This window comes from Bufo bufo, chromosome 4 (assembly GCF_905171765.1).
Source record: "Bufo bufo chromosome 4, aBufBuf1.1, whole genome shotgun sequence".
Lineage (NCBI taxonomy): Eukaryota > Metazoa > Chordata > Amphibia > Anura > Bufonidae > Bufo > Bufo bufo.
In genome coordinates this window covers 427,289,561-427,316,211 of record NC_053392.1, presented here as the reverse complement: position 1 = coordinate 427,316,211, position 26,651 = coordinate 427,289,561, and the positions used below count along the sequence as shown (strand labels likewise).

The 26,651-nt window shown below is 43.2% G+C and overlaps 1 protein-coding gene across 3 annotated transcripts in view; it reads right to left on the bottom strand.

Moving 5' to 3' along the window:
• Positions 1-1,466: 1,466 nt before the first annotated feature.
• Positions 1,467-26,651, bottom strand: part of LOC120998612 (presenilin-2-like) — a 54,823-nt gene continuing 29,638 nt past the window's right edge. For 2 of the 3 annotated variants that reach the window (XM_040429326.1, XM_040429328.1), the window contains exons 8-11: positions 23,006-23,077; positions 12,974-13,084; positions 10,849-10,967; positions 10,145-10,717 (exon numbers count right to left, since the gene is read on the bottom strand). In XM_040429326.1, coding sequence (XP_040285260.1) covers positions 10,562-10,717; positions 10,849-10,967; positions 12,974-13,084; positions 23,006-23,077 — 458 coding nt within the window. In that variant the 3' untranslated portion in view covers positions 10,145-10,561. Of the gene's footprint in view, positions 1,480-10,144; positions 10,718-10,848; positions 10,968-12,973; positions 13,085-23,005; positions 23,078-26,651 lie in introns of those variants that run through there. The other variant, XR_005778445.1, reaches the window with a different exon arrangement.

Here is a 26,651-nt window from a genome sequence, read left to right as displayed (position 1 = left end):
ACCAATCAGTAATTAACAACACATACAATGTAACTACAGCAACCAATCGTTCACGCCCCCAGAGGACCAGAATGAAGACTGGGACATAGGACAACATATCCCCACAATGCATCATGGTCTCCTCCCCTCTGTCTGGAGACAACCTGAGGAGCAATCCAATTATCTCTCAGAACAAAGGGAGATCGCCAATACACATGTAGATACAACAGGACAGACATCACCATTTAAACACACAATGGGACAATGGCACAATAGAAACACACCCAGCATTTTCCTCCCAAGCTGACAAGTTACAATTATTATAGATTGTTACAACTTTGTGAGTTTACATTGGCCATACATATAACTTACATTAATTCAAACAGTATAACGTGGGGACAAACCTATCCAAAATTCACTTGAATCGGTTCAGGGGTTTAAAAGTTAGTATATGACCCATAATCCTGGGGCAAAAAGCCAGCAGCCAGTCCTCTCCAAAACCCAGTGGCGAGGTCGGTTTCGCCACAAGTTGCTAAGAAGGCCAAACGTTTGGAATTCTTGTAGAATAGATGGGACAGCAACATGAGGGTTTGAGATGTACATAAGGAGATCGTCGGCATAGAGGGCTAATTTATGATGTGTGTTTCCTAGTTTTATGCCTGTGATGTCCAATAGCAAGATGTTCCATAGCTATTACATACAGTAAGGGTGAGAGTGGACACCCTTGGCGAGTCCCATTTTTAATGTCAAAAGAAGAGGCAAGTATACCATTGGTCCGTACTCTGGCTGTGGGGTTCGTGTAAAAAGCACAGATTTTCCCTATTACTGTGGGGCCCAAACCAATCTGTTTCAGTGCTGCAATCATAAATCTCCAGTTAACTCTGTCAAACGCTTTTTCTGCGTCGACTGCAAAAAGAGTCCCCAATAGCTTTTGCCCTAGAGATGAGATTTATCGTGCGAATGGTGTTGTCCCTAGCTTCCCTACTGGGAATAAACCCTACCTGATCTCCATGAATGACACCGGGAAGTACTTTATTGAGGCGATTCGCTAAAAGTTTGGAATATAGTTTGATGTCACAGTTGATTAGGGATATGGGACGATAATTAGTGCAAACTTTTGGGTCTTTATTAGGCTTCGGGATTACAACTATGTGAGCTTCCAGTGACTGCTTAGGAAAGGGACATGTAGGTGAGATGCTATTGAATACTTTTAAAAGAAAAGGTGATAACAGATCTTTAAAGTCTTTGAAGAAGGGTGCGGTGAAGCCGTCTGGACCTGGGCCTTTTCCCCCTTTTAGTGATTTTAGGACCTCTCCTAGTTCATTGCCTGTGAAATCTACCTCCATCTCTGCTCCCGTCTCTGTAGGTATCATGGGAAGAGCTGTATCTTCTATGTATGAGTTTATTCGCTTATCAAGCACCTCCTCCTGCATGTCCACGAATTGCCCCTGTATGTTAGATAAACCTTCGTAGTATGTTTTGAAGGTTTCCGCTATTTGTCTCGGATGGTGTACTAAAGCACCTCTAGCATCCGTTATGGTTGGGATATAGCTAGCCTGTTGTCGAGGGTGTATATAACATGCTAGAGCCCTCCCGGGTTTATTGGAGTGCGCGAAGAGATAGCTTCGAAAGTGTTCAGTGTTTCTAAAAGTAGAGTCTGAGAGTAGTCTTTTAAGCTGATCTCTAGCCGATGTGAGTTCAAGGAGGGTGTTTGGGTCTAGTGAATGCTTGTGTGACTGTTCAAGGGTAGCTATCTGCGTCAATATTTGCCGTATCTTTGCTCCCTTCTCCCTCTTGAGTCTAGCTCCGTGGCATACCAAGACACCCCGTAGCACGCATTTCAATGCTTCCCATTGGAGAGGAAGGGCTGTTTCGTCTAGTAGTGATTTTCCATAAATTGTTTAATGTTAGATTCTATGTCGGCCCTACATACACTGTCTTTCAACAAGGTTTCATTCAACCTCCATGTCCATTCTTTGGCTATCAGGCCTGGAAGTTCTAGAGATAGGAATATTGGCGCATGATCTGACCAAATTGGGGTGCCTATATGTGAGCAAGGAGAGAGGGATAACGCATGATGGGAGATTAGAAATCTATCTAGTCTGCTGTAGGATTGGTGCGCTGTGGAGAAGTAGGTGAAATCTTTATCCCTAGGGTGGAGAATCCTCCAGACATCTACCAGTTGTCTGGCATGTAGCAGATGTTTGGTTCTAGTAATTGTTGACCAGGGAACTGACGTTCTACCCGTAGAAGAGTCTAACGAGGGCTCCATGATCAAGTCACCTCCCAGCAACACCACTCCCTCAGCAAAGGTGTCCAATTTGGTAAGAATACCTGATAGAACTTTGCTTTGTCTGGTGTTTGGTAGGTAGAGATTCCCGATGGTGTACACTCTCTCATGGATCCGCAGCTTCAGGAACAGACCCAAAGGATCCGTTTGTGACTCTAGAAAAGTATAAGGCAGAGATTTATGAAGAGCAATTGAGACTCCTTTAGATTTAGAGTCTGGATTGGTACTATGGACCCAATAAGTATAGTGTTTCGATAGGATTTTTGGAACATGGTCTTGTTTGAAATGCGTTTCTTGCAACAACAGTATTTGCACTTTCTCTCTGTGCATGCCATATAAGACCCCCTTTTTTTTCCCCCGGAGTATTAAAACCCTGAACATTTAAAGAGGCCAGTTTCACACCAGGCGGGCCCACCATCATGAAAACCTCAAGTGTTTACACTCAGATGCACTCAAGAGTGCTGTAACGGGAGAAAGTCAAGGGATCGCCCAAACCGCCCCAAGATTATATAGTGTCTTAAGGAGGTCTGGTGTTCCCTGACTATTGGGGTTAGGATAAAGGTAAACGAAGGGTAAGAGAAAGAGAAAGGAAAAGGTAAAGTAAAGAATCCAGTAACCATCCCAAGTAGAGGGACTGACTCGTCTTATACCCGGTAGGACGAGAGTTACAGTAGGAGACGGACTTCCAATGACAGAACGAGGAAGCCGCCACAAGGCTGAGAAGCCTTTGAGAACTTTGGCTTATAGGTGAAGATGACAAACGTTCTCATACAAAAATCAACATTCAGCAAAACATTGCCTAAACATTAAACGCTGAGAAATAAATCTCTGTAAAACAAAAAAGGAGTTAGCATAAGGCATATATGCATCTCAATTGGAGAAGAGAAGGTACGGTAAGTGAATGAAAACTTGCAACTACACATGCATTATCATTCCCGACGTCTGAACTCTTGCTTCTGGAAGGGTCTGTGGGACACTGTGAGAGACATTACATAATAGTCCTCGCATCTAATTCACGTGGACTGCTGAAGATTCGCCCTCCTTGAGATTGCTCTCCTTGAATTACCACCTGTGGAACGGGATGGCAGGGCTGGAATAACCTGCCAGTCAGGTAGTTGGATTGGTGGCAAGTCCAATGCTGTTAGGAACATGTCGAGGTCGTCGGGATCTCGCAATTCCACACGGTGTCCGTTCCTGCGGACTATCAACTGGAATGGGAACCCCCAGGAATACGGGATGTCTTTCGACCTCAAGAGGTCCAGTAAGGGTTTGAGTGCCCTTCTTTGGGTGGTTCTTGATAGGTCCTGAAGTATCGTCAGAGTGGCCCCATCAAAATCAATTGTGGTAAAATTGCGTGCCTTTTTCATTATTTCTTACTTTACCGCATAGTAGTGGAGGCGGCAGATCACGTCCCTGGGCCTAGAGGGATCTGAGCTGATGGGAGCTAAAGCTCTATGTGCTCTGTCCATTTCCAGCCGGTCTGTGATAGGTTCCCCCAAGATAGTGCTGAAGAGTCCCTGTAGTGTAGACATTAAGTCCTCCGTCTTGGTGGCCTCAGGGAGTACTCTAATTCTGATGTTGTTCCTTCCATTACGATTTTCAATATCGTCGTGCAGACGGTAAAGGTGGCTAATATGACGATCTCTTACTTCCCCTTGATTCATCAGCTCATCTACCTGAGCTGCTGTGTGATCATGCAGGGATGCCACTTCCTCCAATTTCTCCTCAATAGCTTGCACATTAGATTTGATTGTGGACAACTCTTGCTTATGAGTTTTCCAACCTCTCCACATACTTTTCCATCTCTAGCTTAGTAGGCAGGAGTTTAATATACTCCCTTAAGTCCCAGTTCTCTCCTGAGTTCCCTCCTTCTGCCATTTCTATGGTACCTGAGGCTTGTGCCACAGCGTAGCAGAGCTGGAAAGGTCGAGCTGCGTCCAAAGATGGCAACTGCAGCGTGGTGCCGCTTTGAAGGTGATCTTGCTTGGTCTGGAGCGGGTCAGGTCAGCGCTTTGTCTCCTCGCTTCTCGGGGTCTGATGTTGTGGCCCTTGAGTAGTCGGCTGTATCTCCGCTGCCGAGGAGTTAATGTGCCGGTGCTCCAGAGTGAAGGGAGCTGCGCTCGGGTTGCAGCCTGTCCTGTCTCCAGCGTCCCCGCCGTAAAGTACTTATGTAACCCGCTTTTGTCGCCGGGGGATCTTGATGAGGGATCACCTGCTAGTGACCCTTTGCGTGTGCGCACCATAGGAGATTTTTCGGGCACTTTTAGAGGAATTGCCCCTGTGTTCTCAGCCTTGTGGCGGGAGCTCCACAATAGTGCGTCCTCACACCGCAATAGTCAGGCCACGCCCCCAATATATATTATTATATTCAGTTCAGCATGGGCATAGTAATTATAAGGAAGCCTATATATTATATATACTTCCTTATAATTACTATGCCCATGCTGAACTGAATATAATAATATATATTGATAGAATATATAATAAAAATTGTACCCTTGTTGCTGTGTTTATACATATTTATTGTGGATTATACACATATTCTGTCCATATATATGTGCCAATATCTTTTCAACTGGCACTATCATTATTTTCCACATTTTAAAATATATATATAATTATTTATATGAATAGTCTCCCCATTGTGTTCATTAGATTTATATATATCTATTTGTAGTTTTGCCAATATTGCCCTTTTATTTCGATATATATATATATATATATATATATATATATATATATACACACACACTCACCTAAAGAATTATTAGGAACACCTGTTCTATTTCTCATTAATGCAATTATCTAGTCAACCAATCACATGGCAGTTGCTTCAATGCATTTAGGGGTGTGGTCCTGGTCAAGACAATCTCCTGAACTCCAAACTGAATGTCAGAATGGGAAAGAAAGGTGATTTAAGCAATTTTGAGTGTGGCATGGTTGTTGGTGCCAGACGGGCCGGTCTGAGTATTTCACAATCTGCTCAGTTACTGGGATTTTCACGCACAACCATTTCTAGGGTTTACAAAGAATGGTGTGAAAAGGGGAAAAAAATCCAGTATGCGGCAGTCCTGTGGGCGAAAATGCCTTGTGGATGCTAGAGGTCAGAGGAGAATGGGCCGACTGATTCAAGCTGATAGAAGAGCAACGTTGACTGAAATAACCACTCGTTACAACCAAGGTATGCAGCAAAGCATTTGTGAAGCCACAACACGCACAACCTTGAGGCGGATGGGCTACAACAGCAGAAGACCCCACCGGGTACCACTCATCTCCACTACCAATAGGAAAAAGAGGCTACAATTTGCACGAGCTCACCAAAATTGGACTGTTGAAGACTGGAAAAATGTTGCCTGGTCTGATGAGTCTCAATTTCTGTTGAGACATTCAAATGGTAGAGTTCGAATTTGGCGTAAACAGAATGAAAACATGTATCCATCCTCTGATGGCTACTTCCAGCAGGATAATGCACCATGTCACAAAGCTAGAATCATTTCAAATTGGTTTCTTGAACATGACAATGAGTTCACTGTACTAAAATGGCCCCCACAGTCACCAGATCTCAACCCAATAGAGCATCTTTGGGATTATGTGGAACGGGAGCTTCGTGCCCTGGATGTGCATCCCTCAAATCTCCATCAACTGCAAGATGCTATCCTATCAATATGGGCCAACATTTCTAAAGAATGCTATCAGTACCTTGTTGAATCAATGCCACGTAGAATTAAGGCAGTTCTGAAGGCAAAATGGGGTCCAACACCGTATTAGTATGGTGTTCCTAATAATTCTTTAGGTGAGTGTATATACACAGTACAGACCAAAAGTTTGGACACACCTCATTCAAAGAGTTTTCTTTATTTTCATGACTATGAAGGCATCAAAACTATGAATTAACACATGTGGAATTATATACATAACAAGTGTGAAACAACTGAAAATATGTCATATTCTAGGTTCTTCAAAGTAGCCACCTTTTACTTTGATTACTGCTTTGCACACTCTTGGCATTCTCTTGATGAGCTTCAAGAGATAGTCCCCTGAAATGGTCTTCCAACAGTCTTGAAGGAGTTCCCAGAGATGCTTAGCACTTGTTGGCCCTTTTGCCTTCACTCTGCAGTCCAGCTCACCCCAAACCATCTCGATTGGGTTCAGGTCCGGTGACTGTGGAGGCCAGGTCATCTGGCGCAGCACCCCATCACTCTCCTTCATGGTCAAATAGCCCTTACTTTCAAAGTTTTCCCAATTTTTCGACTGACTGACTGACCTTCATGTCTTAAAGTAAGGATGGCCACTCGTTTTTCTTTACTTAGAATTTGTATTATGGCAAGAAAAAAGCAGCTAACAGTCTATTCAGTAGGACTACCAACTGTGTATCCACCTGACTTCTCCTCAACGCAACCAATGATCTCAGCCCCATTTATAAGGCAAGAAATCCCACTTATTAAACCTGACAGGGCACACCTGTGAAGTGAAAACCATTTCAGGGGACTACCTCTTGAAGCTCATCAAGAGAATGCCAAGAGTGTGCAAAGCAGTAATCAAAGCAAAGGGTGGCTACTTTGAAGAACCTAGAATATGACATATTTTCAGTTGTTTCACACTTGTTTGTTATGAATATAATTCCACATGTGTTAATTCATAGTTTTGATGCCTTCAGTGTGAATCTACAATTTTCATAGTCATGTGCGCACTTCACATAACAAGGCTGCTGCCAGGAGTCCGCATGGGCGCATCAGGTTATACCTAGTGCGCACATGCGGGATCTGGCTGAGGAGAGCGGACGTTAGAGAGGCGGCGATGAACTGAGGTAGGCGGCTCTAATGGAAGGGAGGGCGGAGATTTCAATTCAGAAGGCTGCGCTGGGCACCGAAAGGAGATGGCTGCAGCCGGGCAACCTGCATCGTGAGACGTCCCCTTGGACACATTTTGACGTGAGTGACAAGTTATATAAACCTGTTTTATATGATTATAGAGCCACAGGCGCATTTGATAAGGTCACTTTAGGATTCTGTGTATTAGTAGGGACCTCGCCATATGTTTAGGTTATAGGCCTAAATTCTGATGACAGAATCTCTTTAAAAGCACTGGAGAAATAAAAAAACATGATCCTCACAGTGCTTCCAGGTGAGTTAGATCTCGGTGTAGTAGGTAGATGATGGCATCATCCACCCCGATGCCAGGCTGGTAGGCAAACTGCAGTAGATCCAATGAAGACCTCACCAGGCGGTGAAGATGGTTGAGAATAAGCCTCTCGAGGTTCATCATCACCGTGTTGATGGACCATGGGATTGGACCATGTGATCTGACGTCACCACAGGTCCTTTAGCCGGCAGCTTATGATTAAAGAAGTAAGAAGAGAGCGGCAGCTACGCGATTAAGAGGAGAAGGTGAGTTAATTATTTTTTATTTTTTAACCCTCAATTGACCACCTACTAAGCATTCTGTATTAAAGAATGCTATTATTTTCCCTTATAACCATGTTATAAGGGAAAATAATACAATCTACACAACCTTGAACCCAAACCTGAACTTCTGTGAAGACGTTCTGGTCTGGGTACCACAGTCAGTTTTTTATCACGCGCGTGCAAAACGCATTGCACCCGCGCAATAAAAACTGAATAACGGAACGCAATCGCAGTCAAAACTGACTGCAATTGGGTACCTACTCACGTGGGTTTGCCGCAACGCATCCGGACACGCTCGTGTGAACTCAGCCTAAGGGTCAATAATATGCGGTGGTAGGGGGTAGTCTGGGCAGATAAAAACAACTTCACTATGGCAAACCTTTTAACCCCTTAAGTACCAGGCCCATTTTTGGTTTTGCATTTTTTTTCCCATCCACGTTCCAAAAACCATAACATTTTTAATTCTCCGTTCACATAGCCATATGAAGACTTATTTTTTGCAGGATAAGTTGTATTTTTTAAGGGCACTATTCAATTGACCATGTCTGTTATTGGAAAATGATGGAAAAAAATTATTTGTGGGGTTAAATTGAAAAAAAAAAAAAAAAGGTTTTTAGGGTTTTGACATCACAGTGTTCATTGTACACTAAAAATAACATGCGGTCCTTATTCCACGCCTCAATACGAATGTAGCGATACCAAACTTGTATAGCTTATTTTTTGTGGTTTACTACTTTTAAAAAAATCTAAATTTTCTTTGCATTGGCATTTTCTGACATCTATAACTTTTTTAGACTTCCATCCACGCAGCTATATGAGGGCATGTTTTTGCAGGTCAAACTGTAGTTTTTATTAGTACCATTTTTGTGGTATGTATGACTTTTTGATCACTGTTATTACATTTTTTGGGGGGTGGGGGGCTAAAAACAGTTTTTTTTTTTTTCATTACGGCATTCACTGCACAGGAAATTTAATATTTTAATAGTTCAGACATTCTCAGAAGCGGCGATACTTGATATGTATTTTTTTTTTGTTTATATATTTTTATATGTAAGGCCTAGTTCACACGAACGTATGGCTTTTTCAGTGTTTTGCGGTCCGTTTTTCACGGATCCGTTGTTCCGTTTTTTGTTTCCGTTGTGTTTCCGTTTCTGTTCTGTTTTTCCGTTCCGTTTTTCCATATGGCATATACAGTAATTACATTAAAAAAAATTGTTCTGGGCATAACATTTTCAATAGATGGTTCAGCAAAAACGGAACGGATACGGATGCATTTCCGTATGTGTTCCGTTTTTTTTGCGGACCCATTGACTTTAATGGAGCCACGGAACGTGATTTGCGGGCAAATATAGGACATGTTCTATCTTTCAACGGAACGAAAAAATGGAAATACGGAAACGGAATGCATACGGAACACATTCCGTTTTTTTTGCGGAACCATTGAAATGAATAGTTCCGTATACGGAACACTAAGAAACGGCCCGTACACTCGCAAAAAAAACGTTTGTGTGAACTAGGCCTAAAATTGGGACAGGGAAAACTTGCTTTTTACTTTTTTTTAACAATAACTTTTAACCCCTTTGGGGGCTAGAACCTGCTGAGATGTTCTTTGGCAGCCTGGGAAGTTTCAGAAGCGTCCAGACTGCCATGGTAACCGATCGGAGCCGCATCCCTCTACCCGACTCCACAGATGCCATGATCAGTGTTGAACGCGGCATCTAGGGGTGGGGGTTTAATGACAGGGTTCGGTGTGATAGCCATTCAATATCATCGCAGCTCGCTCCATATATTACCTCAGCCATCATGACATACCAGTACCTCACAGTGGCTGAAGGGATTAAAATGTGCATCTGTCCATTTCCACAACTTGTGGATGAGGTATGTTGTGTGGAAAATCTGCAGTCTATCTGCTACACATGAAGATACCCTTAGGGCTCAGCTACACGACGACAGCAATTCACGCAACAAAAAGGGTACAGCTACACTGTGACATGTGTCGTACAACATTTATGGCGTAGCAATGTCATGCCACATTTTTTGTAATTACAGTCAATGGTGTCGCACTGCGATATAATGTGACAGTCACACAAAAATCCAACTTGGATGCATTGCAGTCGCAGTGCGACACCTTTGACTATCATTACAACAAATGTTGTCATGTAGCTACACAAGTGAGTTTGGCTGCATCTCCCAGCAGAAATGTGAAAGCGATGGTAGATGTTTCCATCTAGTGAACTGTACAATGGCAGAAGCCTCTATTACAAAGCTCCGCCACAGAATAAGCTTCTGGCTTAGGCAACCACACTGCCGCTATTGATGGATACAAAGAAAAAAAACGCTGGTCAGACGTGTGCATAAATGGTCTGCCAAATCGATACTGTGCTGTAACAATCCGGTATCACCAGCGTGGAAAACAATGACACAATGTTACTTGAGATTATATTAGTAAAACTAAAAACTGAATATTTTCCAATAAAGTCCGTCCAGTTCTTTTCCTTCTTAAAAGACTTAGGCCTTTTGCACATGAAGGTATTTGTTTCGTTTACTTTCCGTATACGGAACCATTCATTTCAATGGATCCGCAATAAAAGCCAAACCAAAAAAACAAAGGTACGCCGTATGCCCTCCGTTTCCTTATTTCCGTTTAAAGATAGAATATGTCCTATTATTGTCCGCATAACGGACAAAGATAGTACTGTTCTATCAGGGGCCAGCTCTTCCGTTCCGCAAAAAACGGAATGCACACGGACGTCATCCGTATTTTTTTGCAGATCCGTTTTTTTGCGGACTGCCAAATACTGAAAAAGCCATACGGTCGTGTGCAAGAGGCCTTAGCTTTAGGATTACAAAAAAGTGCGCAGAGCCTCCGTGCACATGGTGTTATCTATCAAATGTACATCTGGTGGGAGGCTAGAGTGTCCATGAAAGGCCGCACAATGTTATCTGTGGAGAAGTAGAACACCAGCCCAAACGTTATTGAGATTGGGAGAGCGGGGAGAGCTTTCTTGAATACTGCCAGGAGCAACAGCGTCAGACATAACCCCTGTAAAAGAAAAAAGAGATGGTATGAATAATCTGCAGCTGTAGGCCGATTGGACTGAATAGTTTCATATTAGTAATTTTTAACATAAACCATAATCCACCCCCTCCACAAATTTATTAAGCGTTACTTACTATTAAAATGGCAACAAAACAGGCTAGTGTGGTATTCCAGTCCCCACTTGCGGTTGCTGCAGCTTTTCCTACAAGCACACTGTAAAATATGAAATCTCCAAGACCAAGCTTTACTCCTCCTTTGAACAAAAAAAGGGAAAGTAATGATGTGTAACGGTGTTCTTCTTGATAACGCTATTTAGTTCCAGTCCATTTGTTTCCTTTCTGGCAGCGATGAGTATATGGAAGCTGCTTATTCCTTCCTGCTCATTTAGTTTTAGTGGGAGATGCCAGACCCCCATCCCCGTTTCTAATGACCATGGAGCAGGACAATCAAAGTTCTCTCTGCTGCACTTATCCGCGTAATCATATTCAATAGCGGTTGGCTTAATGATGGTTCGGTCAACAGCTCGCTCTCCCAACGTCCTCACAGCTCCTCCATACAGATGCACGTTCAGCTTGGCCTAAATGTATGTATATTTAATTGGGAGATATTGATGACCTCAGGATAGGTCACCAATATCAGATCGGTGGGGATCCGACTCCCGGCATCGGCTGTTTGAAGAGAAGGCCACACACGTACGAGCGCTGCCTTCTCTTCAGGGTTTACCTGCTCACCAATGGAACGGCTTACTTGTAATCACACCTGCTTGCCGCTGCGGTTGCATTCACTTGAAGAGGAAGGATCCGTCCCATTGAAGTGAATGGGGTGGCTTACTTGTAATTACACCTGCTCGCTACTGCGGTTGCGACGAAAAGCAGGTAAACAATGAAGAGAAGGCAGCGTTCGTACGAGCGTGGTCTTCTCTTCAAACAGCCGTTAGTCTGACCCCCGCCAATCTGATATTGATGACCTTTCCTGAGGATAGGTCATCAATGTAAATAACGTGCACAGCCCCTTTAAGTATATTTGAAGCTTCTATTTCAAGTATCATCCAAGTTCATAGGGTTCCCTACCTTTAGCCCTCGTAGACAGGAGTTTCCTTATCCAATTATCTACATGTAATTGGGTAAGGAATTGCTAGCTGGCAAACGTAGTTGAGTGGAGTGGTACTGAGATGCAGTCAAATTTAGCTGGTCAACCCTGGATCAAGGTGCTGAATGAATGGAATAGGGTCCGACACCCTGCATCCCCACCGATCAGCTGTTCCCTGCAGCCTCTGGTGCTGCAACTAGCACCTTGAACGGAACATGAAGCACATCTTCCCCATATTTTTTTTTCGATTTGGTTCTTCTGACTGGTTTTCCCCAGCAAACAAATCACTTTGCTTTTTACATCCTATATGTAGCACTTCCAGTTATTGTATCCAAGTAAACCCACAATGCACTCCTCCTTTCTCTGCCACATCTCCAGCCCCGCTAACAACATCCAGCTAAAGTTTTTAGCTCTTCCCACTCAGCTAGTTACATAGACACTCCCCAGTCACTGCCTTTGTACGGACATTACATCATAGGAAATGGGAACGAGCTGCATGGACATGGTCATGTGACCACTGCCCAGAGCGGAAGACAGGAGCAATAAAAAGGTAAAAGAAATATATTATAAAACTACAGCTAACCTTCATAAATGATTATTTTAACCCCTTAAGGACTGGGCCCATTTTTGTTTTTTTATCTCCCCAAATTCCAATAGCCATAACTTTTTAAATTTTCCGTTCATATAGCCATATGAGGGCTTATTTTTTGCGGGATAAGTTGTATCTTTTAATGGCACCATGACATTTATGACGTCTTGTACTGGAAAACAAGGAAAAAATTATTTTTGGGGTGAAATTGGAAAAAAAAAGGCATAGTCGGGTTTGATGACAGCAACAGTATAGTTTTGCTCTCAGTCTTAGGACTCATGCACACAACCGACGTTTTTGGTCCGCATCCGATCTCTTTGATGCGGACCCATTCATCTATAAAAAAATATAAAAAATCCCCGAAAGTCCATTCCGCAGCCCTGCAAAAGAAAAAGTAGAACATGTCCTATTCTCGCCCATTTTGCAGACAAGGATACAACATTTCTGCAGGAAAAAAATAAATGGCGGCAGGCTCTCGGCTGGTATCCGTGTTTTGTGGATCTGCAATTTTAGGACTGCAAAAACGGATATTATTGTGTGCAGGAGGTCTTATTCACATTATTTATGGAATTTACTCTTACTTTCTTCATCTCCATCATCTGACATTGTAATCCTATTGTTAGGTGTCTGAAACTGAGGCCCTGGAGCTTCTGTGTCTTCTTGTGATATGTGGTTTGCACTTTCTGATGCTTCTGAATAAGAAAAAAGTGGAATAGAGGGGTTAAACATTTAGGATGTATTGTCATACCAAGTGAGGGATTTATTTAGAGTGCTTCCAAATCATGCAAAATCCATTACTAAAGAGTCCTCAACCAAGTGTAGGTTTAGTGACATCTATAAACAAAACTAGTTTTTTTTATTTTTACCTAGATAGACATCTCCTTTAAGAAAATAATTCTAAGGATAGGGTGTCTGATCGATGTGCATCCGACAGCTGGGACACCTGCCAATCATGAGAATGGGGACCTGTGCTCCCAATTTGAATGGGGCGGCAGACATGCATGCGTGTTTGCTGAACCATTCCACTCTGTGGGACTGCTGGATATAGAGTACAAGTGCTCAGCTATCTCCAGCAAAGATATCAGAGCCCAGTTAAGTTTATGGAGTCTTTTGGTGTCTTTACAGCAGTCTCAGCTCTGTTTTTTCTTATATGGCTCCAGATGCAAAGGCACAGGGCTGGCCAACCTGCGGCTCTCCAGCTGTTGTAAAACTACAATTCCCACCATGCCCTGCTGTAGGCTGATAGCTGTAAGCAGTCTAGGCATGCTGGGAGTTGTAGTTTTGCAACAGCTGGAGAGCCGCAGGTTGGCCAGCCCTGGCATAGACTGATAAGATAACATGATGCCTACCGGCAGTTACTCTTAGAAGGAGCCATGACATTAAAAATCAGACAGAAAGCAGGAAATGTGAAAAAATATTACTCACCTGGCTGACAGTCAATACACAGTTTATTTAATGGTGGTTGTAGAAAAATACGTTTGAGTGGCACTGCAGTGTGAACGAACACCCCTGCAAGCTGTTATATAACAGCGCACGTCACTGAGTACTAGGCAGGTGTATTGCTGCTTGAAGGCAAGGATGGCGGTGCTCTGTCCCACGTGTAACCAAGGCAGTCACAGCTCCAATAATATTGCAAAATAGTAGATAAACGGACAGCACTCACCGATATGCGCTGCAAAAAGTTCCTTTTTATTCTTACATATTCTGGTAGAGAGAGGACATCATACAACATATGCTCCAGCTGAATAAGGCGACAGCCGTTTCACACCTCAGTGCTTCGTCTGGCCCATAATCAGGTAAACTGAATTACCTGCTCTTAAGGAGATTCAGACTGTGACGCGATTAGCCCTGCGTCAGACAGGCAGCGCGTGAGCCGGCGCTCACCTGAGTGCATCAGAGACCGGTCCCGTCACAGTAACAGTAATTCCTCCAAATTTGAGTATGTGCCATTGGGGGTTCAACCTGCAGCACGAGCAGTGTCCACACCTACGGTTACCCTTAGAACCCCAGTTTTCCAACCAGGTAAGGGGTTTCTTTTCTTGGAACCTACTACGGACTAACCTGTCCTTTAGTGTGTGGCATCTTCTGAACGCAATTATAGGATTTACATTTTTGATCTCTTTTAAGGACTCGTCTCTTTCAAGTATGGACCAGTTGTCCTTGATGACCCTCCTGATCTGGGCGGCCATGGGTCCATACTTAAAAGAGAAGACAAAGTGCTGTCTCTGATTTTTCTTACTGGGTCTCCACTTGGGGCGGAGCCTTGTTCATGAGGCCTATTTAAAGCCGCTTTTTTCATAGCTTGGTTTAACAGTTTAGGCTACTTTCACACCTGCGTTAGGTGCGGATCCGTCTGGTATCTGCACAGACGGATCCGCACCTATAATGCAAACGCTTAGATCCGTTCAGAACGGATCCGTTTGCATTACCATGAACAAAAAAAAATTATTATTATTTTTTTTTTTTTGTGCATGATAATGCAAATGGATCCGTTTTGACTTTACATTGAAAGTCAATGGGGGACGGATCCGTTTGAAAATTGAGCCATACTGTGTCAACTTCAAACGGATCCGTCCCCATTGACTTACATTGTAAGTCTGGACGGATCCGTTTGCCTCCGCACGGCCAGGCGGACACCCGAACGCTGCAAGCTGCGTTCAGGTGTCCGCCTGCTGAGCGGAGCGGAGGACAAACGGTGCCAGACTGATGCATTCTGAGCGGATCCGCATCCACTCAGAATGCATTAGGGCTGGACGGATCCGTTCGGGGCCGCTTGTGAGAGCCTTCAAACGGAACTCACAAGCGGAGCCCCGAACGCTAGTGTGAAAGTAGCCTTATCGGGTACCCTCTGGCCAGGAGTCTATTCTTTAATTCTAATGCTTGTCGATTATAATCAGCCTCAAACTTATTTATGCGTCTGAGGCGGACAAACTGGCCATAGGGTACTGCTTTTTTCACACTGGGGGCGTGGTAGCTCGAGTAGTGTAACAGCGCGTTGGTGGCGGTGGACTTACGATACCCCTCCATCACCAACTCGCCGTTCCTCACCGAGATCTCCACGTCCAGAAATTCTAGATTCTGGCCTCCAAATTTGTGTGTGAACAACATTTTCATGTCGTTCACTGTGTTAAGATACTGTACAAAATGAATCAATTGGGCCTCTGTCCCTGACCATACTATGAGGACATCATCGATGTACCTCAGGTATGTGTGTATATAGAGCAGGAAGGGATTCGAGAGTGCGTATACATATCTGTCCTCAAATTTGGCAAGGTATAGATTCGCGAAGGTGCATGAGATCGGCGTACCCATAGCAGTGCCAAACTTCTGCCTGTACCACGCATCCCCGAATCTGAAGGCATTGTGTTTTAGGATGAGCCCCAGTGCATTGCGACTGAAGCTAGAGAAACTCTCACTTTTCCCTGTGTTGGAAAGAATATCCATCACTACCTCAATGCCTTCATCTTGGGGGATGCGTGAGTACCGGCTCTCCACGTCAAGGGACACTAGTTGAAAACTATCCTGCCAGTGTATGGACCTTAATACCTGAAGCAGGTCTGAAGTGTCCTTGAGGTACGAGGGAACCCTGTTTAACATGGGTCTGAGGAGCCAAATCAATGTAACGCGACAATGGTTCTGTCACTGACCCAACCCCGGACACAATAGGTCTGCCCGGGGGATGGGTCAGTGATTTGTGGACCATAGGTACAAAGTACCATGATGGTTTTGAGGGGAATAGTTGTAGCAATTTCTCTGCCGTTTTTTGTGACAAGATATTGTACTCACAATGTTTGTGGAGTAACCTCCATAGCAGATTCTGTATCTGATAAGTGGGGTCAGACGGTAACTTTTCATATACCTCGCAATTATGCAACTGCCTATGTGCCTCTGTTACATAATATTCTCTTGTCATCAGGACCACACTGCCCCCCTTGTCTGCTGGTTTTATGACAATATCGATAAATATACGACTGGCACTCGCTATGTAGGTCACATCCACAGCATTTAATCTCAATAAAATGTAACAGCAGGATTTAAACAGCAAAATTTCAATGTCAATCACACTGTAAAAATATATAAACCACACTATTAAAACATCACAATTTCCGGAATAATATAATCACACATAAAATCTCCCATAAAAGTATATGTAAAATAAGCAATCCACTGGTAATAAAGTCCTATGTATAGGGTAAGGTCATCTATATGTAAAATGCCTAATAGGTGAAGATCCTTTCAGCTGAATATGGTTGTGCTGCCCACGTCCCGCTTTTAGGCTGGGTTCAAACGCGCTGTAAAACGCTCAACACATGAAAACCAATGCTTCCCTATGTCCCTGGTTCTCACTTGAGCGTTTTACAGCGCGTTTGAACGCGCTGAAAAACGCCCTACGCTCAAAAAAGTTCTTGAGCTTCTTTGGGGCGTTTTGTCGCGCGTTTGCAGCCATAGGACACTGCTGTTAATCACACAAACGCGCGTAATACGCGCGTTGACTATGGACAAAAACGCGCGACACAAACGCGCGTTAAACGCGCATATCAAATACGCTCATGTCTGAACCCAGCCTTATGACCTATATGGTCAGCAAGTTCCGTATTAATATTTGGACAATGTTCCTTTAAATATAATATGCGTCCAGGCGATAAGATTTCCCCAAAGTCCGTCTATTTGGAATGCAATGTCCACACTAGTTTGCGGTCCGGTTTTTGTGGAGCAAAAGCGCCTCTTTCAGGATTGTGAAAATAATAACAGCAATGTCACCTGGTGCTCGGTGCTGGGGGGGTGAAATATCGCTTACCGGTATGTGTTAATGCCCGGCAGTCCCGTTGTCCCGCTCTCCACCGCACGGCTGTAGCCGTTTCCCGGCGTCCTCGCTCTCTCCAGAGATATCGCGAGATTTGGTATCTTTGTTCCGGTGTTCAGGTAAGATTATACTATACAGTTTCTGAATAGAGCACCTTTGCCATACAGAGAAGGGTGGTGAGCTATCCACGTTAATTTATCTTCAAATAGCCTTTATGACAATATCGTCACGTGCCTGCAGCCACTTCAGGGCCTTCTCTTCTCCAACATCCAAATTCTTGGTAGCCTCGGGGTATACTAAAGCTTTCACCCCTACCAGGACTTTTTGTTGGAAGATATCAATTGAACTACCAGCAGACAAGGGAGGGTTAAATGTGGACCTGATACCCCCTCGGAAAGTCTCCCCCTCTCCCTCCATTTGTGAAGTGGGGATGTCCAAAGATGAACCAGTCATCCACTCCAGACATGCTACCTCAGTTGAATCAAAATTAGCCGTAGTGCTAAATCCCAGGGGACCTATGTGCGCTGGCAATTCACCCTCCCTGTCTTCCCTTTTAATGTGTGGAACTCTGTTAAATAATTTATTCAGGGTCAGTTTTCTGACTGCATTATACAGATCAATCTCAAACCCGACCGGATCAAACTGCTCCACCAGGCTGTAGTTGAGCCCCCTGTTGAGGACCCTCATACAGTCTGGTGGTAGCTCGGAGCCGGTCAGGTTGATAACCAGGTTATTAGCATGATATGGGGACACCTGAGTAATTAACTCCTCCAGGACACCCGGTTTCTTTTGTGCCCCTGTTTTTTGTGCATTTTTCCCCTTGCCCCTCCCCCTTCTAGTGTGTTTCCCAAAGGGGACTGGCCCGCTTGGCTGGCACCGATTTCTACTGGACCCTGCCCCAACATATCATCCGAATGACTTGAGTCCGAATCTGTGGTCAAATTGTCACTCTTTCTGCGTGGTTGCCACCGTTTCTTAGGGCGGTTCTTGGGATTCCAGTTAAAGACCTTATCTCCGTCGAAATCTTGTTTGTCACGAAGGAACTTATCCCTTTTCCTTTCTTTTATAACACTTTGTGTACTGATCAATTTCATTTCCAGGCGTTTTTTAAAGGCAGCATACCGCTTCTCTGTGAGGCGGGTAGAGAGCTCAATTTTGGCTCTTTCCAGTTCCGATCGTAAACTCAGATATTCTTTCTCATTTCTTTTTAATACCGTATCTTGTATTTTCAAAGAGAAATCCAAGTGCATCTGTTGCCACTCTTGAGCAAATTCCGTGTCATCTTGGAACTGTGACATTTCTTTGTAGATCCTTAACCCTCTGGGGACCCGTTTACTCTCTTGGTATGATTTAAGGGAGCTGATAGTCCAGTATAGGCGGACTTCTCTCTCGGCAAGTTGCGACACTTTTGTTTCTAGTGTCCTAGTACTCATTGTTGCCACGGCATCTTTCTGGTTGCATTCAATGAAGTATGTGTCCGCTCCTGCTCTACCTGCAGACAGTCCTGCACTTTCCTCCTCTGTGGTGACATCCATGCTATGGGGTTAATACTGCGTGCTCTACTCAGGCAGACAAACAACAGGTTAGCAAAGTCCTGATTATTCAATGGTGGTTGTAGAAAAAGACGTTTGAGTGGCACTGCAGTGTGAACGAACACCCCTACAAGCTGTTATATAACAGCGCACGTCACGGAGTACTAGGCAGGTGTATTGCTGCTTGAACGCAAAGACGGCGGTGCTCTGTCCCACGTGTAACCATGGCAGTCACAGCTCCAATAATATTGCAAAATAGTAGATAAAACGGACGGCACTCACCGATATGCGCTGCAAAAAGTTCCTTTTTATTCTTACATATTCTGGTAGAGAGCGGACATCATACAACATATGCTCCAGCTGAATAAGGCGACGGCCGTTTCGCACCTCAGTGCTTCATCTGGCCCATAATCAGGTAAACTGAATTACCTGCTCTTGAGATTCAGACTGTGAAGCGATCAGCCCTGTGTCAGACAGGCATCGCGTGAGCCGGCGTTCACCTGAGTGCGTCAGAGACCGGTACCGTCACAGTAACAGATAACACTAAAATCAACAAATAAAACAGTACCATAAACAACATAATTGTAACTTTAACAAGTATTCCTGGCAAGGCCGGGGTCTTCATAGAAATACCACCATATCAATTTTATCATTAAGGCCCAGAGGGCACTGGGGCTCATCCTAAAACACAATGCCTTCACATTCGGGGATGCGTGGTACAGGCAGAAGTTTGGCACTGCTATGGGTACACCCGTTTTATGCGCCTTCATAAATATATATATATATATATATATATATATATATATATATATATATATATACCTTGCCAAATTTGAGGACAGATATGTATACGCGCTCTCGAATCCCTTCCTGCCCTATATACACACATACCTGAGGTACATCGATGATGTCCTCATAGTATGGTCAGGGACAGAGGCCCAATTTATTCATTTTGTACAGCATCTTAACACAGTGACGGAGGGGTAGCTCGTTACACTACTCGAGCTACCACGCCCCCAGTGTGAAAAAAGCAGTACCCTATGGCCAGTTTGTCCGCCTCAGACGCATAAATAAGTTTGAGGCTGATTATAATCGACAAGCATTAGAATTAAAGAATAGACTCCTGGCCAGAGAGTACCCGATAAAACTGTTAAACCAAGCTATGAAAAAAAACGGCTTTAAATAGGCCTCATGAACAAGGCTCCGCCCCAAGTGGAGACCCAGTAAGAAAAATCTGAGACAGCACTGAACCGCCCCCCTTTGTCTTCTCTTTCAAGTATGGACCCATGGCCGCCCAGATCAGGAGGGTCATCAAGGACAACTGGTCCATACTTGAAAGAGACGAGTCCTTAAAAGAGATCAAAAATGTAAATCCTATAATTGCGTTCAGAAGATGCCACACACTAAAAAGGACAGGTTAGTCCGTAGTAGGTTCCAAGAAAAGAAACCCCTTACCTGGTTGGAAAACTGGGGTCCTAAGGGTAACCGTAGGTGTGGACACTGCTCGTGCTGCAGGTTGAACCCCCAATGGAACATACTCAAATTTGGAGGAATTGAGCATAGGGTGAATACACTCATCACCTGCAAAAGTAAATATGTAGTTTATCTCATCAAGTGTGCCTGCGGGAGGTTCTATATAGGTAAGACGATAAGGACTCTCCAGGAAAGAATCAGGGAACACATCCATTCACTTACCACAGGCAGGGGCTGCATGCGACTGATAGAACATGTGAGGAATGAACACGCAGGGAATCACCTGACTCTCAGTTTTGCTGGTATAGAGCTAGTGTGTAGTCCACCACAAGAGGGAGACAGACATAGGGACCTATTGAGGCGAGAAAGCAAATGGATCCTACGGTCAGGTGCAATGGGCCCTCTGGGCCTTAATGATAAAATTGATATGGGGGTATTTCTATGAAGACCCCGGCCTTGCCAGGAATACTTGCTAAAGTTACAATTATGTTTATGGTACTGTTTTATTTGTTGATTTTAGTGTTATCTGTTACTGTGACGGGACCGGTCTCTGACGCACTCAGGTGAGCGCCGGCTCACGCGCTGCCTGTCTGACGTAGGGCTGATCGCGTCACAGTCTGAATCTCCTTAAGAGCAGGTAATTCAGTTTACCTGATTATGGGCCAGACGAAGCACTGAGGTGCGAAACGGCTGTCGCCTTATTCAGCTGGAGCATATGTTGTATGATGTCCGCTCTCTACCAGAATATGTAAGAATAAAAAGGAACTTTTTGCAGCGCATATCGGTGAGTGCCGTCCGTTTATCTACTATTTTGCAACACCGTTTATTTAACTTGTTAGGCTACTTTGACACTAGCGTTAATATTTTCCGGTATTGAGATCCGTCATAGGGTCTCAATACCGGAAAAAAACTCTTCCGTTTTGTCCCCATTCATTGTCAATGGGGACAAAACGTAACTGAACAGAACGGAATGCTCCAAAATGCATTCAGTTTCGTTGGGTTGCCTCCTCATACTGGAGAGAAAACTGCAGCATGCTGCGGTTTGCTTTCCGTCCTGGGATGCGGAGCAAAACGGATCCATCATGACCCACAATGCAAGTCAATGGGGACGGATCGGTTTTCCCTGACACAATAGAAAATGACTTTCAATGGAGTTTATGATGGATCCGTCTTGGCTATGTTAAAGATAATACAACCAGATCCGTTCATAACAGATGCAGACGGTTGTATTATCAGTAACGGAAGCGTTTTTGTAGGACAACTTGTAGTTTTCATTGGTATCATTTTGGGGTACATAACCCTTTTTTTTTCGTTTTTATTATGTTTTTTTGTGGCCAATAAGCAAAAAGCAGCAATTCTGGATATTTTCACAGCATTCACTGTACGATAAATTACATGATAATTGTGTAGTGCGACAATACCAAATATGTGGAGATTTTTGCCATTTTGTTTTTCAATGAAAACCGTTTTTTTAATGGAAAAAAGGTGTATTTTTAAATTTAATAGCCATTTAATAGTCCAACAAGGGAACTATATTAGGCAATCTATTGATCGCTTCCAAAATACTTTGCAATATTCATGAGCAATGTATTTTAATGTCACTGCTATACTGACATTCACCAGAAGGCTGCGCCAGAGAGGCAGGGCCTGCTGGGACACGTTAGAGGAGGACACGTTAGAGTCAGGCCTGGGGCCTTCACTAGGCCCTGGTCTGCCTGCACTGACAGCAGCAACCCACAATCTCATTTGTAGGGGGCCGATGGGAGACAGTTAGTCCACTTCCTCTGTAACGGCTTACATACCGTGGGTGCCATTGCTGGTCCAGGCCGTTAGAACAGGAGCGCGGTTCTCATGTGTGGGCCAAGACCCTGCTCTTCGCTTAGACTGGGCCCCTTAGTGACTGCCGTAAAAAGGCATATTAGTGGTCACTAAGGGGATAATAGAGAATAGTGTAAATAGAAAACTTCTAAATAACTTCATTTTAAAAAGTGCAGGCAGTTTCCACAGAAGGCAGATGCCCCTGCTTGTGAGTGAAATTATGACGGTCCCTCCTGTGAGAGAGGTGAGAAGATCTGATAGACTTGCTGCACGTGAGGCTATCTGACAGGTCTCTGTTTTCTTCTATGTATGTTGTTGTTTGGCAGGATCTCACCTCTCCTTAGGTGCCGCTCGTTATCAGTGATGAGGCTCTATTTAGATTCGCCTCACACTGCTGACCATGTGGTTGATAGTTTCTGCTTGGAGTTGCTACTAGTGCTGGTTTGTCTTGAATCTCCTGCTTCTCCATACATCTCTAAGCTAAGTACTTGTTGCCTTCGCTGTTTCTTATTATCTGGTGTGTGTTGTTTCTAGGCCTCAGGGAGATGCAGGTTCCTTCATTCCGGAAGGAAGCAGCTGTCTCATCCCCTGCTACCTATCCTAGGGCTAGTCAGTTTTAGCAGGGCTTTAGGTATCCGGTGTATGAGTATTTCCACCATCAGTATCTGCTCATACTGGCAGGAGTTAGGGAAAGAGCTAGGGATTACTAGGTGGTCATCATCCCTCTTCCTTAGCTTTTGAGGCCTAGATTGTTATTTATTTGTTGTGGTGTGTATTTGGTGTTTTCCCTTCCCCTTAACCTGTGACAGAAATGCATCTAGCTGTGCAGCTGAAGAGGAGAATAATTAGACTGAAAAAGACATTAGGGAAGCCCAAAAAAGACCTTTTCCTGCACAGTTATGAATGGATAATTGTAGAAAGAAGCAAAGCCAATGTGCAGACTATTCTGAAAACGTAAAACTTAGGTACGCTTTAAGAACACTTACCTTCTGAATGTCGATTTATTCTTTGATTTGTACTGTCAGAATCTGCCATCCCCACAATCCACACCATGGCAGCTTTTAAATTAAAATAAGACTAATTTAGAATAACATCTCTTTCAAGACTTAACAAAATATATATGACATAAGAATGTTAAATTGTTAAATTACGAAAAGGTTTCTGATCCAAATTTGCCCCAGCAAATTAGCCATCATTATGAAAAGATCTATGCCTCTTCTGGCGGCGCAAAGCCCATCAAAACCAGCATAGCACCGCTATGGCAGCCCTACGATTGTGTGCTCGAATTTCCTTCATGACTGGTGCATGATTAGCAAATTAATTTTTGCAGACATGACAAAATAAATTGCTCTGATGTCACCTATCCATAAGGTAACTTGAGTGGCCAGCAGGGTGGATTTGATTTAAATCAAACTGATTTAAATCACAATTTAAATTACTAGTCAGTAAGGCTTGATTTAAATCATAGTTTTCTACATAAAGACAAATTCTTGCTGGTATAACTTATAATAAATAGATGAAGATTTTTAGAATAACAACTTTTCATATTAGTTTGATTAGGTTGATTCTGTATTCATAGGTTTGTAGAAGTTAGGATTAAGGTCTTTTTCTCAACTATGTTCATGTTATAACATTTTTGCTGTGAAGAAGAGGCATGTGATCTCTGCTGAGTCAAATTCAGTTTTGAGAACTGCAAAAGTAAACCAAGCATCTGTGATAATATCTTGTAGGCAGAGAAACTGCCCAATAATCTTACAAAAACCTCTGGAAGAGCATGACATTGTGAATGGATTAATGGAATTTATTTACCAAAAAAGCATTTTATATAAAAAAAATCAGATTTCCATAAAAAAAAAATTCATTGATTTTTATCCACCCTGATGGCCAAGACAAGAGCTGCACCCAGTAAGCTTTCTGCATTGGATGACAGCAGCAAGACTCACACTGATGTCAATGGACACAATGAAAGCGTATTTACGGTATTTCAACTGCTGTGCTTACATAAAGTAATAGAAAGAAGGATTGCGCTGCAGGAGAAGATTCTTTTCTGTTTAAGTAAATTCTCTTTTCTTTATATTCAAAAAGGTCTTCAGTTAACAGGACCACATACACACGACAACTCTCAACAGTGGCATGGAAACCTGAAATGTAGTGAAAAAAAACGCACTATGGTGTAGTATGCTCCAAACACCTATCGCGCCTTGTGAAGGCAATATACTCACAAAGCTCCACTTGTAAGATGCGTGTAAGGAGATCTCATTCGTGTCTTCAATAGGAGAGCTCTGTTAGTAGAGCGGACATAAGCCGGGAGCCGTCGATTCAGCAGGTCTTGATCCAAACCGCGATCCCACCAGTGAAGTGCCACTTGTAGAGAATAACACCAGACTCCCACTTCCAAAGATCTCAAAGGAAGGAGGGTGCAAGAATAGTGAAGTACGTACCGATGTGTCAGATAAAAATGATTTAATATACTCACAAAAGTACAGGTATAAAAGCGTATTATTATTTTTAATACGCTTTTATACCTCTACTTTTGTGAGTATATTAAATCATTTTTATCGGTACACTCACAAAAGTAGAGGTATAAAAGCGTATTAAAAATAATAATACGCTTTTATACCTGTACTTTTGTGAGTATATTAAATCATTTTTATCTGACACATCGGTAAGTACTTCACTATTCTTGCGCCCTCCTTCCTTTGAGATCTTTGGAAGTGGGAGTCTGGTGTTATTCTCTACAAGTGGCACTTCACTGGTGGGATCGCGGTTTGGATCAAGACCTGCTGAATCGACGGCTCCCGGCTTATGTCCGCTCTACTAACAGAGCTCTCCTATTGAAGACATGAATGAGATCTCCTTACACGCATCTTACAAGTGGAGCTTTGTGAGTATATTGCATTCACAAGGCGCGATAGGTGTTTGGAGCATACTACACCATAGTGCGTTTTTTCACTACATTTCAGGTTTCCATGCCCCTGTTGAGAGTTGTCGTGTGTATGTGGTCCTATTAACTGAAGACCTTTTCGAATATAAAGAAAAGAGAATTTACTTAAACAGAAAAGAATCTTCTCCTGCAGCGCTATCCTTCTTTCTATTACTTTATTTGGCGGACTTTTTTACCCACATTGTCTTAGGATTTGCAGCGCTCGAGGGGACAAATATCCTGTACAGAGACCTTATTATTTATTGGTGCTGTGCTTACATGCTTGTACAGTGGCTTAGGGCTGATATTTGAGGCTCTGTATAGCAGGAATCCTTGTGATCAGGATATATAAGGGGATATCCAAAACCAGAATTTATGCATTATATTTGGCCCTTCAAATATATCAGTTACCTACATCATAACCATTACAATCACAAATGATATGCAGGTTAAAAGGGAAGGCTAGGTGTTGTAAAATTTTTGCCCCTGCATTCTCTGACACTACAGGTCAGTCCAATGCCGCGTGTGGTTGAAACTTCACTCACCTGCAGTGACCAATGGTTGCACAATTTTAAAGCAAAACTCTGCGACCATTTGATGCCATGGGTGGGCGTAGCTTGGCCGTTTTCACTAAGGCCAATTTCACAAGCTCCGTATGGCAGCTGTATTTCCCGAACTGAACACTGCACCTTTGAAATGAACTCTCAGCATCATAATAATTTATAATGCTGTAAATTTCTTCCTGTCCGTGAGTCTATTGAACTGCAGTCACATAATGTCGTGACAACAGTTCAGTAGACTCGCGGTGAGATGGCAATTCACAGCATCATAAATCAAGTTCACTTAAGAGGAGCAGTAATCAATCCAGAAGATACAGCTGCAACACAGGGCATGTTTCCTGGACTGCATACGCCTATGGCCTCCTTCATGTTAACATTTGGTGTCTCCAATGACATTTGTCCAAGATATAGCAACAAGTAGAATTGTGGTTTAATTTCTGCCAAAAAATGGCATACATGCCTTGCACAAGGTTTATATTATTTTTTTTAGATACTTTTTGTGCCTCACTAGACCGTTTTTGTGGCTACGAAATAAAGCATGAATTCTAAAGTCTAGAAAAAGCCAACCAAGACATAGTAAAAGGATGAGAAAAATGTCTATCAAGATTTACCACATCTATCATATATTTGGTGCATTGTCTGCCTGATGTATAAAATTACAGTGGTCCTTCAACTTACAGTATTATTTGGTTCTGGGACAACCACTGTATGTTGAAACTATTGTAACTTGAGTCCATAACTGGTAATTGGTTCCAAAGTCCTAAAACGTCATTCCAAGATAAGAGTACTATGAGACCATATGAATTTCGGACCAATTATCGTGAACAAGTGTTTATAGGAACCATCGTTATCGATAATTAGCCTGTATAATCGCAGTTATCAGCTGATGAAAGGTGCTTAATAATCGGCCGCACATCTGTCTGTGTAATCAGGAATGTACTAGTGATAATTAACCGAACTGAATGAGGGAAGAACAACTGCAGTAGCAACTGTTCCTTCAACATTCAGTGTGCATTGGCCTGTGTAATCACACCGGTCCAAACAAGCGCCAATGGACGTATTATCATCCAACAGCCCTAAGAGAAAATGAAAATTAAAGAAAAAGAGGCAGTTAACTAAGGGGTACATTTATTAAGACCAGACTTTTAG